A 19,740-nucleotide genomic window follows, 5' to 3' on the forward strand; every position below is an offset into this window, starting at 1 on the left:
AAAAATTCTTTTATGTTAACCTTTCTTGTTTCTAATTGTTCTTCACTCTCCCTAGGGTGCAGATTGTATAGAGAGGCGTAATATTCTTTAAAAGCTAAAGCAATGTCTTCTGGGTCTCCAATTTTCTATCCATTTGATTCTTTGAGCGTATATATTGTGACGGCCAGGAAGGTTACATCCGAGAGTGGACCCTCTGGATCGCGGCACTGGAGCTCCAGGGGGTGAGCGCGCCAGGTGGTGCCGACCCCTATACAGGGGCCGTTAGGGGCAGACCCTCGGAAGACAGATGCCGCGACTGCTAGAACCAAGAGGGGCAGCTCAAAGGACTGAGTGAGGGGTACAGGACTGAGAATGGAATACAGAACGGAGTAGGAAGTACAGAATGGAGTACAGGACTGGGCACTGAGAGCGGAGTACAAGACGGAGACACGGAGTACAGGACTGGGCACAGAGAGCGGAGTACAGGATGGAGACATGGAGTACAGAACTGGGCACTGAGAACGGAGAACAGGACGGAGACACAGAGTACAGGACTGGGCACAGAGAGCGGAGTACAGGATGGAGACACGGAGTACAGGACTGGGCACTGAGAACGGAGTACAGGACGGAGACGCGTACAGGACTGGGCACAGAGAGTGGAGTACAGGATGGAGACACGGAGTACAGGACTGGGCACAGAGAGCGGAGTACAGGATGGAGAGAGTGTGAAGGGGAAACCCCTAAACACTAGGCCAGGATACCGCACGGAAAGGCACACGATAATCAGGCGTCTCCACCATGCTGGAGACGCCTGATATACACCATGCTGCTGGCTGATTGGGCGCTCAGGCTTCTGGGCGGGCGCCGCAGGGTTAAGAGACCTGCAGAGCGCGCGCCCGCGGCCTAAGGCGCCTGCATGAGACAGGCACGCTCCGGAATGACGAAAACGTGGAGGAGGCGGGCACCGTGCAGCGTGGCGAGCGCCGGAGAGTACAGGCGGCGGCGGACCCCGCCGCTGCTGGGAAGGCGACGGCTACCACCGCCGACGTGACATATATTAATGACTTTGCTTTTCTATTTTTTATCTGAAACACCATGAATTTTGACACTTTATTCCCGTGTGCAAGTATTCTGTGTTTCCATTTTGTGAACACCCTGATTGAATCCTTATTCATTATATCCCTTAGTTCTCGCCTTTTTTGCGACAAAAGAGTAAAAGTGTCTGGTCTGAGCGTTTTTTTGTGTTCTTTTTCAAGGATCTGTATCTCTTTAAAGAGAGACTCCAGATTTGTCTGTCGTGCCTTGTTATTACGTGAGTTAATAGAGATCCATTCCCCTCTTACTACCGCCTTGTGGGCTTCTCAAACAGTAGGGAATTGTATGTTGTCTTGTGTGTTAAGCTCAAAGTATTCTTTTATCGCTCTCAGTATTTTCTCTTTGGCGGAGTGTTCAGACAAAAGGATCTCATTAAGTCTCCATGTGTTATTTTTTGGTCTATGATCCAAAACTATTTTGCTTATTAGTATCGAGTGGTCAGAATGGACACTTGGGATTATCTGCATGTCCTTTAGATTCGAGATCATCTGGAACAGCAAGAAGAGATAATCTATTCGACTATATGAGGATTGAGTTTGTGAAAAGTGGGTGAAGTCTTTTGAATTAGGGTATAAAAATCTCCATGTGTCTATTAGCTGGTGTAAATGTGAAGTCGCGGAGATACATTTAAGTGCATTTTTGGTTACACTTGATTTCCCTGTTGAAGAGTCTACTACTGGTTCAAGAGACGTATTTAAGTCACCCCCGAGGATCAGAGTGCCCTCTATAAAATCATTAAGGTACTGTCACAATTAGCGATGCACCAGCGATCCCGATCAGCGATATGACGCGGTCAGGATCGCTGGTGCATCGCTAAGTGGTCGCTAGTGAGCTGCCACACAGGCAGATCTCACCAGCGACATAGCAGCGGTCGGGGGTCGTTACTTACCTGTCAGACGAGGCGATCCTGACGTCCTCCTGCCCGCGTCCACGCGTCGCTCGTCGGCGCCACAGGAAGCCCAGCAGGAAGCTGACGACGAGAAATGGTCCAGGACGTTCTCGCGCGATCAGCGATAATCAGCAGGGGAGCCGGTCGGAGGTAAGTATCAGACATAGTGATATCACTAGCAATATCGCTGCTGCGTCACAAAACCAGTGACCTTATAGCGATATTGCTAGCGATATCGCTTAGTGTGACAGGCCCTTTAGCCTCCCTCATGGTCTTGGAGAACCATATAACTTGTTTAGTATTCAGGGTGTATAAATTGCCTATCGCTACCAATTCCACAGAAGTACTTTCAATCATGTTAATAAGACATGATACCTTATGTTTCTGAAGCATGCTCAGCGCCGCATCCAAGGACTTGCCAAAGTGCGTGGAGCTGGCAACAGGCATCTTTTCACTGATCCATGTCAATTCAAGGTCACAGTAGTGATAAAACTCATACTGATCCACTTTGGCTTGCAGGAATTCTCCTCTTTTGGATAAAGGATCTTGCAGGGACTCAAACCTGAAATGAGAACATACAATACATGCAATATCCATATCCTTTTTCTGTCCTGATAAGTCTTAGTGATATTCTTTTTACTGTTGACCATAAAAAATTGGAACTTTTGAGGTTTATTGACGCTAATGAAATTCACTTCATTACAAGTTTTTGCTCAAACAATCTGATCATTATAATCAAATGTGACATCTTTACAGTAGCTGGTTGTCAACAGTCATCAATGTGTGCTAGTATTACACTGCAATAGATAGATGTGCTATGTCCATAACCAGAGTGCTGTTGCTTGATATTTAAGACCTCAAGCAAGAAGGCCCCTGTTTATGATGTCCATAATACCTAACAAGGCACATAGACTATAGCTGTCTTATTCAGGCAACATCTTTGTCTCAAAATGGTATGCTCTAGTTTTTATATTGCTTAAATTAGTTAAACAGCTTAAAAATAAGCAAGTTTGCAATAGACTTGCTTTATTTGTCTGATGTTATTCTCCTGCAATGACAGCTCTTATCTTTGATAGTGTACAGTAATGTTCCATGCAGTTCTAACATTCTAGGAGAGGGGTTAACTCTTAACATCCCAGTCCGCTCTTTCCAGCCCATTTATTTTTATACATAAGTTATCTGCTCACCTTCCTCCCCCTCTTTCTGAAGAGATGCTGTTATAAATCACCAGCCCAGTAGCTTTTAGAGCAGGTCTTCTAATCATGGCTCTCACTGTCAGGAGCTGTGTGCTTGTTCCTACAACCAGTTATCTCTATGTGTAAATACAGTGATAACAGTGTAGACTCCGAACAAACCACTGAGAGCTGAATATGTGAGGCTACATTCACACATTCAGTATTTGGTCAGTATTTTACATCAGTATTTGTAAGTCAAAATCAGGAGCATTTTTCACCCTGGTTTTGGTTTACAAATACTGATGTGAAATACCGACCAAATACTGAAAATGTGAATGAGATCCTTATTGCAGAACTGGGGCTGAGCTTTATAGTTCTACTAGTACTACAGCTCTACTACTCACCAGAACTGTCACTCAAGGAAGAGAACCCACAGTGCTAAAACTAAGAAAACTCAGGAGGCTGAAGAGTTGTGTGCTGCTAGAGACACCCTGAGAATACCCTCATTAATACATTATTCACTGATATATTGTTTTCTTCTAATAATAAAATGTATGTAAGCCCTTTGGTTTCAAAAATGCTCAGACACACTTTTTTTTGCAGAAAATAGCAAATTTTTAGGTAAATGTGTAAAATTCTTTTTCTGAATGTTGATCCAGTCAATTGACACTTAGAATTAAGAGGGAAAAATATGCTCTTTGCGGCCAAATGGATCATGCTTTATGGTAGTATGCATACCCCATTTCCATAATATTATTCCATCCCTCGGTTGAACTAGATGAACACGTGTCTTTTTTCAACCATACTAACTATATAACAGTGACATTGTAGTAAGGATCCAAAGACTGAGATGCCAGGTAAGAGGAACTTTTCCTCAGATTGATAGGTCCTGTGTAGAGTTGGTGCTAATTGATTTGCAGGACCTAGTACATCGAACCAGGGCCGGTATGGCCATCTGGCAATTTCTGGCAAATGCCAGAAGAGCCTGTCTGGTCGTGGGCTGCCTTGACTGCTACGTTGTCAACAGAACCATTGGTCTCAAGAGACCCATACTGTGTCATAAGAAATATTGATTGTGTAGTAAATCTTGCTTTCCTCCATCCAGGGTAATATTAGTAGTAATATATACCATCTGGTGCTTGGGGATGGGGACAGCATGGGCCTATGTGATTTCAAATGCCAGGACTGAATTTCAGCCCCAGTCCATACCTGCAGCGAACACATCAGTAATCTGTAGCCGTCAGCCGGGAGCCCTGAGATCCATCTTCTACCTCCTGGCTTCCCTGGCTCCTCTTTGATTAGCTGGCAAGGTGCATTGTTCCAGTCTGGCTAATCAAATAGGAACAAGGGAAACTGGCAGGCAGGAGGTGGTTCTTATAGCTCCAGTCGAGAAGGTCTGAGGTTACCGACATGGTCGATGGACCAGGTCCTGCAATTCGATTCATACCAACTCTAATCTAGTGTGAAAATTCCTTATAAAGTTTACCTTCCTTTCTCTCCACAACTCACTAGTAATGGCCTCGTTATTTACCTCCCACTGTTTTCAGGATAGTAGAAGAACCACAAGTTGAATTACCTTCTCAGATACTTCATTGTTTCATCCATGATCCCTTGCGAATTGAAATGATTGGTGGCCATCTTATGAGCCCGGGACATGATTGAATTCATTTTATCAGCTAACTCTCTGCTTTCATTTTCCAGCTGACGATGCTCTTTAAGCAGGTCTCGGCTAGTTCTCAGGTCATGTCCAGACTGTGGGGACTGCAGAACCTTCTCTATCTTCTCAATTTTCTCTTTGGCATCCTGCATTGGAAACATTATGAGGGGTTGCACACTCAATTAATCCTTTATTTTCTAATTTTTATTGTGCAGAAAAAAAATTTTTTCAAAAGAAAAGCATATTGCATTACTTGCATTCAGAGCTAATCAATATCTGAAATAAATGCATGATTTTTATGCAGTAGATTGTTAATAAAAAATAACATAGAATGCTGACTGCCAAGATCAGGGTACGGTAAGTAAGCTCTGATGTCAAGTAAAGTTCAGCTCCTATAAACATCAAACTGCTAAACTGGATATCGCGTGGAAATACATCTGGGGTCTCCTTCATATCAGGTTTGGAAAAAAAACATGGAGTTTTGTGATAACTCACCATAAAATCCTTTTCTCCGAGACACTCATTGGGGGACACAGGTACTGTGGGTGTATGCTACTGCCGCCTGGAGGCTGACACTAAGTGAAAAAAAGAGGTTAGCTCCTCCTCCGCCGTATACACCCTCACCCCGATTGCGGGAGGAAACCAGTTTGGTGCAAAAGCAGTAGGAGAACAAGCATAAATCAGACAACATCATCCTTAATGCAGGTAACAACATGTCTAGAAAATAACCACCCTAATCTCATAGAGTGTATATTAATTAAATAAACAAAAGCCAACATGGCTAACAGGGTGGGTGCTGTGTCCCCCAATGAGCATCTCAGAGAAAAAGATTTTACAGTGAGTTATCACAAAAATCCATGTTTCTCCTTCGCCTCATTGGGGGACACAGGTACTGTGGGACTTCCTAAAGCAGTCCTTGGGTGGGAAGTTGACTCACCGATCCAAGCTACATGCACCTCCTGTCTAAAGGTGCGCCACCGCTGCTTGGAGAATCCTTTTACCCAGGTTCGCATCCGCCGAAGCCTGAGTATGGATATTGTAATGTTTAGTAAACATGTGCAGGCTGGACCAGGTCGCTGCTTTGCAAACCTGTTCCATCGAAGCCTGGTGCCGAAGCGCCCAAGAGGCACCCACTGCCCGAGTAGAGTGTGCTCTGATCCCTGCTGGAATCGGCGCTCCTCTGATGTGGTAGGACTCCTGAATAACCAAACGAATCCATCTGGCTATGGTCGATTTTGAGGCAGCGAGTCCTTTCCTGCGACCTTCAGGGAGCACGAACAGCGCGTCTCACTGACGAAAGGGTGCCGTCCACGACACGTACCTCCTGAGTGCTCTCACCAGGTCTAACGTATGCAGGGCCTTTTCCACACAGTGTACCGGTGCTGGACAAAAAGAGGGCAAGACAATATCCTCATTATTATGAAACGAGGAAACGACTTTTGGCCAAAAAGGAGGAGCCGGTCTAAGAACCACCTTGTTTTTGTAAAAGGTCAGAAACGGGGCTCGGCAAGATAACGCTGCCAGCTCCGAGACCCACCTGATTGATGTTATAGCTACCAGAAACACCACCTTCCAGGAAAGGTATGACAAAGAGATATCCTGTAATGGCTCGAATGGAGCTTCCTGCAGAACACTTAGGACCAGGTTAAGGTCCCAGGCGTCCATAGGTGCCTTATAGGGAGGTACCAAGTGGGCGACCACCTGGATGAAAGTCTTTACCTGCAAGTTGGCAGCAATCTTGCGCTGAAAAAGGACGGATAAAGCCGATATCTGACTCCTGAGTCTAGGCCAGACTGGAGAAAAGCCAAGATATTAGGGATGGAGAACCTCAGTGGCGAACAACCATTGCCCTGACACCATGCAAAGAACACCTTCCAGGTGTGGTGGTAAATTCGTGCTGAGGCAGGCTTCCAGGCACTAACCATCATAGCAACCACTTTGCGCCCAAACCTCGCCTGCGTCAGAATCCAAGATTCAATGGCCAAGCCGTCAAACACAGGGCCCCTCAGTTCGGGTGGCAGATCGGCCCCTGAGAAAGTAGATCTGGGCGCTCTGGCAGTCGCCATGGCACGTCGACGAGCAGCTGCACTAGATCTGCGTACCACAATCGACAAGGCCAGTCTGGGTCCAGCAGAATCACTGGCATCCCTTCTGCCTTGATCTTCTTGATGACCCTCGTAAATAGTGGCAGTGGGGGGAATAGGTATGTGAGGCGAAACTGATTCCATGGCAGAACCAGCGCATCCACGGCGATTGCCTGCGGGTCCTGGGACCGCGTGACAAATACGGACACCTTTGCGTTTATTCTGGAGGCCATCAAATCCACATCCGGTGTTCCCCACCGTTGGCAAATCTGCTTCAAGACCTCTGGGTGTAGTGACCACTCCCTGGACGCAAGCCCCTGCCGGCCAGTTCTCTACCCCCGGGATGTGGACCGCCGATATCAGCGAGTGGTTCCTCTCGGCCCAGCAAAGCACGTGCCCTACCTCGCACATGGTTGCCCTGCTTCGGGTGCCCCCTTGGTGATTTATGTAAGCCACCACCGTGGCATTGTCTGACTGAACCCAGACGGGGCGGCCAGCTAGAAGGTGATGAAACCGTTGCAGAGTCAGCCGGATCGCCCGTATCTCCAACAAGTTGATCAGGAGGCGTGCCTCCTGCAGCGACCACCGTCCCTGGGTCGTGTGGTGGCGAAAAACCACTCCCCAGCCGAGAAGGCTGGAGTTAGTTGTGACCACCAGCCACTGCTCCGGGGGAAAGGGTTACCCCTGAAGAAGGGAGGAACTGATTGTCCACCACTCTAGCGACTGCTTGACCTGAGAGGACAACCGGCACCGATGATCGAGCATGAATGGGTTCTTGTCCCAGGCTGACAAGAGGGCGTGCTGCAGGGGCGAAGATGGAACTGGGCAAACGGGATCGCTTCCATCGCTGCCACCATTTTCCCTAGAATCCTCATGCAGAAACGGATGGTGTGAGGGACTGGTTGGCGCAGTACCTGCGCTCCCTGCCGGAGGGCTGGGGCCTTGTCTCGAGGGAGAATTACCAACCCTCGGCAAGTGTCGAAGGTCATCCCTAAAAAGGAAATTCTCTGAGCTGGCACAAGGGATGACTTCTTTACATTGACCAACCACCCTAAGCGGGCAAGAGTATCTAGCGTAATGCTGGCACTTTCCTCGCATGCCCGCCTTGAAGGGCTCTTGACCAAGAGGTCGTCTAAATAGGGGAATACAGCTATGCCCCAGGAGTGCAGGATGGCCATGGGGACTGCCATGACCTTTGTGAACACTCTGGGTGCAGTGGCTAGCCCGAAGGGCAGCGCTGCAAACTGAAAATGTAGACCGTTGATGATGAAGCGTAGAAACCTTTGATGCAGAGGGAAAATGGGGATATGTAGATAAGAGTCCTGGATATCGATAGAGGCCAAGTACTCTCCCAGCCCCATTGCCGATATGACTGAACGAAGAGACTCCATCCGGAAATGTCTGATCCTGATAAACTTGTTCAGGAGCTTTAGATCCAAAACGGGCCTGACAGTCCCGTCCTTTTTGGGGACTGCAAATAGACTGGAATAGAAGTCCTGTGACTTCTCGTTTTCCGGTACCGGAATGATAACTCCATTGTGGCTGAGCGAATCGATGGCTCCTAGTAGAACCTTTGCCCGGGCATCCACTTTGGGAAGACGGGAACGAAAAAATCATCTTGGGGAGTACCTGACAAATTCTATCTTGATTAATAAAGAAACAAGAAATAGGCCACAAAGCAGGGGATCACCCTAGGCAGGAGATAGCATAAACAATTCTAATTTTATTCAACACAGAAAAACAGACAAAAAATTGTTAAAAACATTAAAAATGGTCAAACATATGACACATATACACATTGCACAAAGCTCATAATAGAGCATACCACCTACCGCTAAACACTCTACAATGGGAAAATGACCCTAGGTCCATGTAAACAGCATACCAGAGTGATGAAGCCACCATGTTTGGCGACATGCGTTGGGTCTTTCCACTCTGCCTGCTCCACTCTACATGGGTTTTGTAAATCGCTAATGTGAACATGTGCTGATCATTTTAGGAGGCTATTTTAGCCTATACCTTTCTCTACATGGGTTTTATATATCGCTAATGCGAACATGTGCTGGTCATTGTAGGAGGCTATTTTAGCCTATACCTCTCTCTCCTTATTTCAGGGGCTTAGATCATGTGGGTTATTTGTATGCTTCATGTGTATTTTTGAAACAGTGCAATATATGTTCCTAAAGGGGGTGATTTAAACCGTTTGCCTCTAATATATTCTTTTTTATTGCATTTGGACAAGACACTTCATGATTATATGTCTCTATCTGTGGTGACTTATGGTATTAGTGTTAACCCTCTTTTCAGGTAATGAATTTATTGTCCATCTTTACTACACAGAGAGTGTTTTCTACCTTCTGCATGGTTAAATATTTCCATTTGAGGGGGTGTATTTTTTCACACTCTGGTATGCTGTTTACATGGACCTAGGGTCATTTTCCCATTGTAGAGAGTTTAGTGGTAGGTGGTATGCTCTATTATGAGCTTTGTGCAATGTGTATATGTGTCATATGTTTGACCATTTTTAATGTTTTTAACAATTTTTTGTCTGTTTTTCTGTGTTGAATAAAATTTGAATTGTTTATGCTATCTCCAGCCTAGGGTGATCCCTGCTGTGTGGCCTATTTCTTTTTTCTTTGTTAATCACTTACTCTGCTATAGGTCAAGGTTGGATCCCCTTAATAGTTCGGTAGTGCCCCCGTTTCTTGTTTCTGCTGACAAATTCTATCTTGTACCATGTGGACGCCAGCTCTCTCACCCATGTGTCGTGTGCGACATTGAGCCAGGCGTGGTGAAACCGGAGTAGGCGGGCCGCCTACCTTGCTGGTGTCGCCTGACAAGTGCCCCGAGTCATTTGCCTGAAGATCTTTGGGACCTGGATCCCCTCGACCTGGACTGGTTAGCACGCATCCTCCACAATGGGATAGTTCTATATGAGACCTGTCGGTCCCTATTCTGGTTGGGGTGCCCTGATGTGGCGGAATTAGCCGCTGTCATCCACCCGGGGTTGCGAAAGGCCCGAAAACGCGCCTGAAACTGGTGACGAAACGGCGGTTTGACCTTTTGTTGAGGAAGAAAACCGCTCTTGCCTCCTGTGGAGATGGAGATGAGTTGATCTAACTTCTCTCCGAACAGGCGGCCACACTGGTATGGTAACGCTGTCAAGGACTTTTTTGAGGCTGAATCGGCCCGACAGGTCCTTAACCACAGCGCTCTCCTAATGGAGATTGCATTTGCGTCCGCAAATGCCGTGCAGTTGGCCGCATCTAAAGATGCATTAGTCAAGTAGTCCCCCGCCATGGCTATCTGATTTGTGATTTCTGATACTTCCACTGGTAGGTCTATGTCCTGCAAGGCTCTATTCAAAGTTTCTGACCAAGAAATCATGGCCTTGGCTACCCACGTTGCTGCAAACGAGGGAGAGAGTGCTGATCCTGATGCCTCAAACACTAAGTGAGCTAAGTTCTCTATGAGACGATCAGTGGGATCCTTAATAGAAGAACCACTTGGCACGGATAGTAGAGTTTTTGTAGCCAAGCGCGACACAGGTGGATCCACCGTTGGGATTCCGTCCACTTTTTACGGAGATCCGGGGCAAAAGGATACTTTGCCTCGAGTGCCTTCTGGCCCGAGAACTGCCTGTCCGGCCGTTCTCTGTGTCTTTGCACTATGTCCTCAAATTCAGGGTGAGTGCAAAATACTCTCTGGGGACGCTTGACCTGCTTAAATGACAACTTATGGCCCGCAACCAGAGTGGAATCATCCTCAAACCCCAAAGTCTGGTTGATGGCTTCTATGAGACTGTCAACTGTTTCCTGACCACCTGGCATATCTAGGTCAAGGGGTCCGTCGAGTCGTAGTCCGAGCCTTGCTCGCTATCGACTGCTGGTGACGGGGAGCGAGAAGCAAAGCTCACGGATGCCAAGGCAACGTATGGACCGGGAGAGGCCGTGTGGGTTCGTTTCCCTCGCGTCTGCCTGGAGTGAGAGCGGCCCCTGCAGGCCAGAGGCTTCTGTGAGGTAGAGGACCCCTCTAAGACAGGCGAGCCCCTGTCCCTGCCCCTATCTGGGGCCCGAAGGGACTCGGCTGCTCTCGTAAGTGACACCATAGATTGCGCCCATTCCGGGGGACTTGGTACACTGGGCTCAGTCGCAGGGGAGGGCTCCTGAGCGCATTCGGACTCGCAGGCTTCGCATACTCGCTTGGTCTGCGCCCGCAGAAAAGCAGACTGACAGGAGATGCATGCAGCATACAGGAACGTATGCGCCTTAGCTTTTCTTGACATGCTGTACCTGTCAGGGCTCCGTGCTGAATAAACCGCCGGGGGAGGGCGCTCTTTATTCCTGTCAGCGTGGCCTCTCCGTGGGGCTGGGGGCAGCACTTATCCTAGTCCTGTGTACCCTGTGTCCTCAGCGTGCGAGGCGTCACTTTAATCTGCGCGCCACCACTGCAGGCCGGCCCCCGGAAGAAAAAAAAAAAAAGGATCCTGGGGGTGGTACTTCCTATTGCGGCCTAGCTTCGGCCTGGAGCCGGGGCCTAAATTTCTTTTGGCAACTGCCCAGGCCACGGGGGGGCGGGGCCTCCGTGACGCGATGTCGGGGGCGAGGACTTCCGACCGCGGCCTAGTGCCTGCTGAAACCGCGGCCTCGAAGGTGGAGGTTCACAGGACTCCCGTCCAGAAGACACTGACCTGTCCCCCTGGTCCTGAGTGTGACATCGGCGGCCGTGCCCGCCGATGCCCCTTCAGCGGCGGTGCCCGCCGCAGCTCCTCCTCACCTGCGTCCTCCTGTCCACTCGCACTTCCGCTCTGCTCCCCGCGCTGCTGCGGGTAACCGCGCCGGTCTTAGGCCGCGCACGCGCGTTCTCCCTCTCTCTTCTGCTAGTAGGGGGCGTCGCTGAGGGGAGGGTCTGTAGGGCGTACTTCCGGCCTCTGGTTATATCAGGCGTCCGCTCTATTCTGAGGGCGCCTGGTGATTGTGTGACCTCTTGCACCCATCGGCCCTTACCTTCTAGTGTACCCTGCCTATCCTTTGCTGTTCTCCCTGTGTGCTCTTTGGCCTGCTCCACTTCCGTCAGTCTGTCTCTGTCCCGTGGTCCCCCTCTGAACCCCTTCCTGTGGAATCCTGGCCAGTATTTTCCGTTATCCTTGCTCTGCCTGTCTATCCATCGAGTCGTCCCTCCTGGCACCGGCTGTCGCGGTTCTGCCCCCTGCGGCCCTGCCCCTAACGATCCCTGTACAGGGGTCGGTCTTCACCAGGTACGCTCGGCCCAGGGGCTCCGGATCCACGACCCAGAGGGTCCACTCTTGGACGTATTAGCCTAGAGTTGTCACAGTATCACCAGGCCATGGATCCCGCCGGTGCCGCAGCCGCCACACAAAAGGAATTACTTTTCCTTCGTGAAAACCAGACCCGGATAATGTCCTTTATGAAGTCTATGGACACCCGGCTATCCGCCCTGCAGACCTCTGACCCCGGGCACGCTCCCCTCCTAGTCAGTCTCCAGCAGGAGCTCGCGCAGCAGCGCGACGCTCAATCCCACATCTTAGGTTACATGGCATCCGTGGATGATCGATTGCGTGCTCTGCAATCCTCTGCTGCCGCAGCAACTTCCCCCTCTGACGTGGTCTCCACCCCGGCTCCCCGTCTGGGTAAACCCCCCAGGTACAGCGGAGACCCTAAGTTATGCCGGGGTTTTCTAAATCAATGCAGGCTACATTTTGAGCTTGCCCCCCTTCAGTATCCTACTGACCGCGCCAAGGTGGCGTTCATTGTGTCCCATCTCGAGGGTGAGGCCCTGTCCTGGGTGAACCCCCTGTGGGAGAGGGATGACCCCGTAGTGTTAAATATTCTGACCTTCTTGGAAACCTTTCGCAAGGTATTCGATGAACCGGGTCGCTTAGCATCCTCCACGGAGGCCCTTTTTAACCTCCGCCAGGGTTCCCTCACAGTGGGGCAATACGCCATCCGCTTCCGGACCCTCTCTTCAGAGTTGGGGTGGAACAATGAGGCTCTTGTGGGAGCCTTTTGGAGAGGCCTCTCCAGTAAGATCAAGGATGAGCTTGCCGGGCGAGACACCCCCACCACTCTGGAGGACCTTATTTCTCTGGCCACTCGTATTGATCTACGCTTTCAGGAGCGCGCTCGAGAGGCGGTCGGAGAGAGAAGGTCCTTTAGGCTGTACCAGGCTCCTGTCCCTCGTTTCTCTGCATCTCCTGTTAGTACCGCTCCTGAGCCAATGCAGATTGATCGTGTCAGACTGTCCGAGCAACGGCGCAGGGAGAGGATGACCAAGGGACTCTGCCTGTACTGCGGAGGTGCCAACCATTTTGTGCGTTCTTGCCCGGAGAAGCCAGAGAGGTCGGGAAATGCCTCCACCTAGGTCAGGTAAGAGAGGACCCCCTAGGTGATCAAAATTCCTCTCTCCCCCTTACCCTTTCAGCTTTGATAATTACAGGTCGGGAGCGTGGATCTGTGGAGGCGTATGTGGACTCGGGTGCTGCTGGTAACTTTATCCGCCAGGAGGAGGTTGATAAACTCCGGATCCCAGTGATTGTATTAAGGAACCCTCGTGCTATTTCCTCCGTTGATGGTAAACCTTTACCCGGACTCATCACCACAGTTACCGTCGAAGTGGACCTTCAAATCGGAGCACTCCACCTCGAGAGGATAGCCTTTTATGTCCTGCCACAACTAGCCCATGCTGTTCTTCTAGGTCTTCCCTGGCTCAGACGGCACGAGCCGGTGATTGACTGGCGCTCTGGGGAAGTTCTCCCTTGGGGGCACTCCTGCCAGGAGCACTGCCTACGGGCTCTCACTCGTCCCCGTCCATGCTCGAAGCCTGCCGACCTTCCGGGCCTACCCGCACCCTATCACATGTTTGCCGATGTGTTCAGCAAAAAGGAAGCGGACTCCTTACCACCTCATCGCTCCTTTGACTGCCCTATTGACCTGGTCCCCGGAGCCAACCCTCCCAGAGGGAGAACTTATCCTCTATCCCCAGCAGAGACCACGGCTATGACGGAATACATACAGGAGAATCTGGCCAAGGGGTTCATCCGGAAATCCTCGTCTCCTGCGGGCGCAGGTTTTTTCTTCGTCCGGAAGAAAGATGGGTCCCTGCGACCCTGTATTGATTACCGGGGCCTGAACAACATCACTGTTAAAAACCGGTACCCGCTCCCGCTGATTCCTGAACTCTTCGACCGGCTGAGGGGGGCCAGAATCTTCACGAAGTTGGATCTGCGGGGAGCTTACAACTTAATCCGAATCCGAGCGGGGGACGAGTGGAAGACGGCCTTCAATACTCGGGACGGCCATTATGAATACTTGGTCATGCCGTTCGGTCTCTGCAATGCTCCGGCGGTGTTTCAGGAATTCGTAAATGAGGTGTTCCGGGACCTACTCTATTCCTGCGTGGTGGTTTACTTGGATGATATCCTCGTTTTCTCGGCCGATCTCTCCTCCCATCGGAGAAGTGTACGCATGGTCCTGCAGCGCCTTCGAGAAAATCGTCTTTACGCCAAGATTGAGAAGTGCCTCTTCGAGCAAACAGCGTTACCTTTCTTGGGATATATCATCACGGATTCCGGCCTTAAGATGGCTCCGGAGAAGCTGTCCGCGGTACTCCAGTGGCCTCGTCCAGTTGGCATAAAGGCCATCCAGCGTTTCCTCGGCTTCGCTAACTATTACCGACAGTTTGTACCCCACTTTTCTACAGTCACCAAGCCCATCACGGTCCTAACCCGTAAGGGGACGAAGTCTAACGTCTGGTCTTCCGAAGCCGAGGACGCCTTTCTGGCCCTGAAACGCTCGTTTGCCTCTGCTCCGATCCTACACCGCCCAGTGGCTAGTAGACCCTTCATCCTGGAAGTTGATGCCTCCTCCACTGGAGCTGGGGCGGTTCTGTCCCAACAGGCTCCATCCGGACGTTTAGTCCCCTGCGGGTTCTTCTCCAAATCCTTTTCTCCTGCGGAGTGCAACTACTCCATTGGGGACCGGGAATTGTTGGCCATTAAGATGGCGCTGGAGGAATGGCGATATCTGCTCGAAGGGGCAGTGCATCCCTTTACTATCTTTACGGACCACAAGAACTTGGCCTACCTGCAATCTGCCCAGAGACTCAATTCCAGACAAGCCAGGTGGGCCTTGTACTTTTCCCGTTTTGAGTTTAAGCTCCACTTCCGGCCCGGCAGTAAGAACATTAAAGCTGATGCGCTTTCCAGGTCTTTGCAGCCACCTGAAAAGGAGGAGGATCCCTCATATATCATCGAGCCGGCTAAAGTTATCTCCGTGGCCCCTGTGAGATTCTCTACCCTTCCGCCGGGCAAGACCTTCGTTCCTTCAAACAAACGTCTGGAAGTGCTGCGCTGGGGACATTCCTCCAAGGTTGCTGGGCACGTTGGGATTAAGAAGACTCTTTTGCTTCTCTCCCGGTATTACTGGTGGCCCTCTCTCCACCAGGATGCAAAGGACTTTGTAGCCTCTTGCAGGACCTGTGCTCAGAACAAGGTTCCTAGGACTCTGCCCTCCGGTCTCCTTCATCCGTTGCCTGTGCCAGAGGCCCCTTGGCAGCAAATCGCCATGGATTTCGTGACTGATCTGCCTCGCTCTGCTGGATGTAATACCATCTTAGTCGTCGCAGACCGCTTCTCCAAGATGGCCCACTTTATTCCCTTGTTCGGACTGCCATCTGCTCCAAAGTTGGCCGAGATCTTTATCCACCAGGTTTTCAGGCTGCATGGTCTTCCTCTACGAATCGTAACCGATCGAGGGGTCCAGTTTACCTCCCGATTCTGGAGGGCCCTCTGTCGGCTCCTGGGCACGTCTCTCGACTTCTCTTCAGCGTATCATCCTCAAACCAACGGCCAAGTGGAACGGATTAACCAAATTTTGACCACCTACTTACGCCACTTTTCTAACGCTCATCAGGATAATTGGGTCTCACTCCTACCTTGGGCGGAATTCGCTCATAATAATCATCCCAGCGAATCAACGTCCAAGACGCCGTTCTGTGTGGTAACTGGGCTAAATCCTGGGGTTCCGTTGCCTTTTTCCGCATCATCTGGAGTCCCTGCAGCAGATACTCTCGCCAAGGAATTTTCGCAAATTTGGAAGGAGACCAGGGAGGCGCTCGAGGTAGCCAGCGTCCGAATTAAGAAACACGCAGACAAGAGACGAAGGGATCTACCCCCGTACCATCCCGGGGACAAAGTCTGGCTTTCTACCAAACATATCCGCCTGAAAGTCCCTGCTTACAAATTAAGTCCTCGATACATCGGTCCTTTTGAAGTACTTGGGCGCATTAACGAAGTAGCCTACAAATTGAGGTTGCCGGCATCGCTCCGGGTCTCTAACGCCTTCCATATCTCGCTCCTTAAACCTGTGGTTTTGAACCGGTTCCAACCAACCTCCATGTCCCCTCCCTCGCCAATTTCTTCTAACGATGTCTTTGAAGTAAAGGACATTTTGGCTATGAAAAGGGTCAAGGGTAAAACTCTTTTTCTTATCGACTGGAAGGGTTTTGGTCCAGAGGAGAGGTCCTGGGAGCCCCGAGAGAATGTCGATGCCCCCCTTATCATGAAAAGATTTCTGACCAACCTCAGAAGGGGAGGACATAGGGGGGGGTACTGTGACATCGGCGGCCGTGCCCGCCGATGCCCCTTCAGCGGCGGTGCCCGCCGCAGCTCCTCCTCACCTGCGTCCTCCTGTCCACTCGCACTTCCGCTCTGCTCCCCGCGCTGCTGCGGGTAACCGCGCCGGTCTTAGGCCGCGCACGCGCGTTCTCCCTCTCTCTTCTGCTAGTAGGGGGCGTCGCTGAGGGGAGGGTCTGTAGGGCGTACTTCCGGCCTCTGGTTATATCAGGCGTCCGCTCTATTCTGAGGGCGCCTGGTGATTGTGTGACCTCTTGCACCCATCGGCCCTTACCTTCTAGTGTACCCTGCCTATCCTTTGCTGTTCTCCCTGTGTGCTCTTTGGCCTGCTCCACTTCCGTCAGTCTGTCTCTGTCCCGTGGTCCCCCTCTGAACCCCTTCCTGTGGAATCCTGGCCAGTATTTTCCGTTATCCTTGCTCTGCCTGTCTATCCATCGAGTCGTCCCTCCTGGCACCGGCTGTCGCGGTTCTGCCCCCTGCGGCCCTGCCCCTAACGATCCCTGTACAGGGGTCGGTCTTCACCAGGTACGCTCGGCCCAGGGGCTCCGGATCCACGACCCAGAGGGTCCACTCTTGGACGTATTAGCCTAGAGTTGTCACACTGAGAATCGATTCACTTATCTCTATTCCTAACCCTTCGCATCCGGTGTGCGCAACCTGTTGTGGTCACAGGGGCTCATGATCCAAATGAGCCACTACCAAGGGCTAAAATAATAATTAAGGGGCTTTTCCACCTTGGACAGTATTTACCATAAATGTCTGATGGGAGGGAATTCCAGTTTTGGGGCTTGGATGAAAAAAGAAGAAAAATACTAATCTGCTCAATGTCTGGGGTAGGTCATGGATCCAAAAATGTGGCGAGGGATGCGCGGATGAAGAAATCTCAACTGGTCACTGGGTGGAGTACTTGACAAAAAAGAGGAATCCAGCAATCTCAAAAAAATAAATACATAAATTCACATATTATTGAAGTACTCTAACCACATAGTAAAAAATAGAAAAACGGGGGGGATGGCTGAAAAATTGATAACATCACATGGACGACGCGTTTTAAACTAACTAGTTCTTAATCATAGCCAGGCCAGGCTATGATTAAGGACTAGTTAGTTCAAACGTGTCGTCCATGGGAGGTTATCAATTTTTCATCTATCCCCCCACTTTTTTCTATTCTTTACCATGTTTTTTAGGTTTTTCAATAATATTGAACTTATATATATATACTGTATATTTTTCTTGCGATTGCTGGATTCCTCTTTTTTTGTATTAGACGTTGGACCTATCTACGATATAGTTACATGTATGGATTACTACCTCTCCATCTGGTCTCCCCCTCTATAGGAGTGCTAAACAGGGGATCAAGGGACCTCAATTTCTTCCAATAAATTGGGGTTTCAGAATTTACAGCCCAAGTTTATATGGTTATTGTCTGACCTGCAGCAGCTCCATCAGTTGCTCCTGCTGTCCTGCTTGCCTCAACTTGTCTCCTCTATCAGCCATCTTCTTCTTCAAGTCTTCCCACTTCTTCGTGACTTCCAACATCTTCAGCTCGATGGATTTTTTTTCATAATGATCTTCTCTTAGCAGCTCCTGTCCGACCTGTCACCAAATAAATACATAGGGATGATGTGAACATACTCAAACTGCTGTGTGATATAAGCATACAAGAAGAACCGTGCTGAACCGATTGACCACAATCATTTTTTTATGTTGACACTTCGGGACTCATTATATGCTTTGGTTACAATGTGTTACTTGTACGAGCTTCACTTTCTTTCCCTATAAATCCATTTACTTTCTGGGAATCCGAAAGCAACGTGAACAATGGGAAAGGAAGGCAAAGGTTCTGTATAATTTTCAGGTTATATACAGATGTCTGGCTAATTTTTAAATGGATAATGCTGCTATTTAAAGGTTTATTACCCTAAACAATCAAGTTATCTTTAATCCATTGCATAGGGGATAATTTAGGGGAACTACTACTGGGGCTAACAGCCATTCTGGGGTTGGGACGTAAACAGAAAAGACGGAAACAGAAGGAAAGAAACAACAGTTTATTTGATCTCAGTGTGTGTTGCCATCTGCATACGGAGTTAAGTCTGAATCCAGTTTTTCAGGGATCAAGTTTTCAAGGACTCTTATCGACCCTCCACATGCACTGCATAAACGCAGTGTGAACATCGTCTAACACGGTAGGGTGCAGTAGATTCCACCATGAAAACATAGGAAAACCATAAAATTGCTCTTAAAAGATTAAATGGAATCAAGGTTATTTTGTATACTTGGGGTCTGCCAAAAAGACTGCCTAAGGGCATGTTCACACATTGCGTTTTTACCATGTTTTTGTTGCAAAAATAATTGTATTTTACTGTGCCAGCAGAGGGAATAAGACTTCTGAATTTTCACGCAGACGTGGCTCATTTTTTCCTTGCACATTTGAAGCAATTTCAAATCTGCAGCATGTCAATTCTTTAACCCCTTCACCACCTTGCGATTTTCCGTTTTTGTTTATTCGTTTTTTGCTCCCCTTCTTCCCAGAGCTTCTATATTTTTCCGTTAATATGGCCATGTGAGGACTTGTTTTATGCGGGACAAGTTCTACTTTCGAACGACACCATTGGTTTTACCATGTCGTGTACCGGAAAACGGAAAAAAAAATTCCAAATACTGTGAAATTGCAAAAACAGTGCAATTTCACAATTGTGTTTTTTTTCTTGTTTTTGCCATGTTCACTAACTGCTAAAACTGACCAGTCATTATGATTCTCCAGGACATTACGAGTTTGCAGACACCAAACATATCTAGGTTCTTTTTTATTTAAGTGGTGAAAAAAAATCCAAACTTTGCAAGAAAAAAACAAAATGGCGCCATTTTCTGAGACTCGTAGGGTCTCCATTTTTCGGCATCTGGGGTTGGGTGAGGGCTTATTTTTTGCGTGCAGAGCTGATGTTTTATTGATACCATTTTGTTGGATATATAGTATATATATATATGATATTTTACACTTTATTGCAATGTTGTGGCGAACAAAAAAATATATCATAATTCAGATTTTTTGTTTTTTTTTCTTGTTACGTCATTTACCCATCGGATTAATTTAGTCTATATTTTGATAGATCAGGCGTTTCTGAAAGCAGTGATACCAAATATGTGTATTTTTTATTGTTTTATTTTGAATAGGGCAAAAGGGGGGTGAATTGAACTTTTGTGCT

At 48.9% G+C, this 19,740-nt stretch overlaps 1 protein-coding gene across 1 annotated transcript in view; it reads right to left on the minus strand.

Moving 5' to 3' along the window:
• The window catches only part of SPTBN5 (spectrin beta, non-erythrocytic 5), a 313,866-nt gene that overhangs the window by 176,527 nt on the left and 117,599 nt on the right, over positions 1-19,740 (minus strand). The window contains exons 22-24 of the mRNA XM_073586632.1: positions 17,963-18,127; positions 4,715-4,941; positions 2,339-2,525 (exon numbers count right to left, since the gene is read on the minus strand). Coding sequence (XP_073442733.1) covers positions 2,339-2,525; positions 4,715-4,941; positions 17,963-18,127 — 579 coding nt within the window. The remainder of the gene's footprint in view (positions 1-2,338; positions 2,526-4,714; positions 4,942-17,962; positions 18,128-19,740) is intronic.

This window comes from Dendrobates tinctorius, unplaced genomic scaffold, assembly GCF_039654945.1.
Source record: "Dendrobates tinctorius isolate UK_male_01 unplaced genomic scaffold, ASM3965494v1 ptg000010l, whole genome shotgun sequence".
In the NCBI taxonomy this organism is placed as follows: Eukaryota; Metazoa; Chordata; class Amphibia; order Anura; family Dendrobatidae; genus Dendrobates; species Dendrobates tinctorius.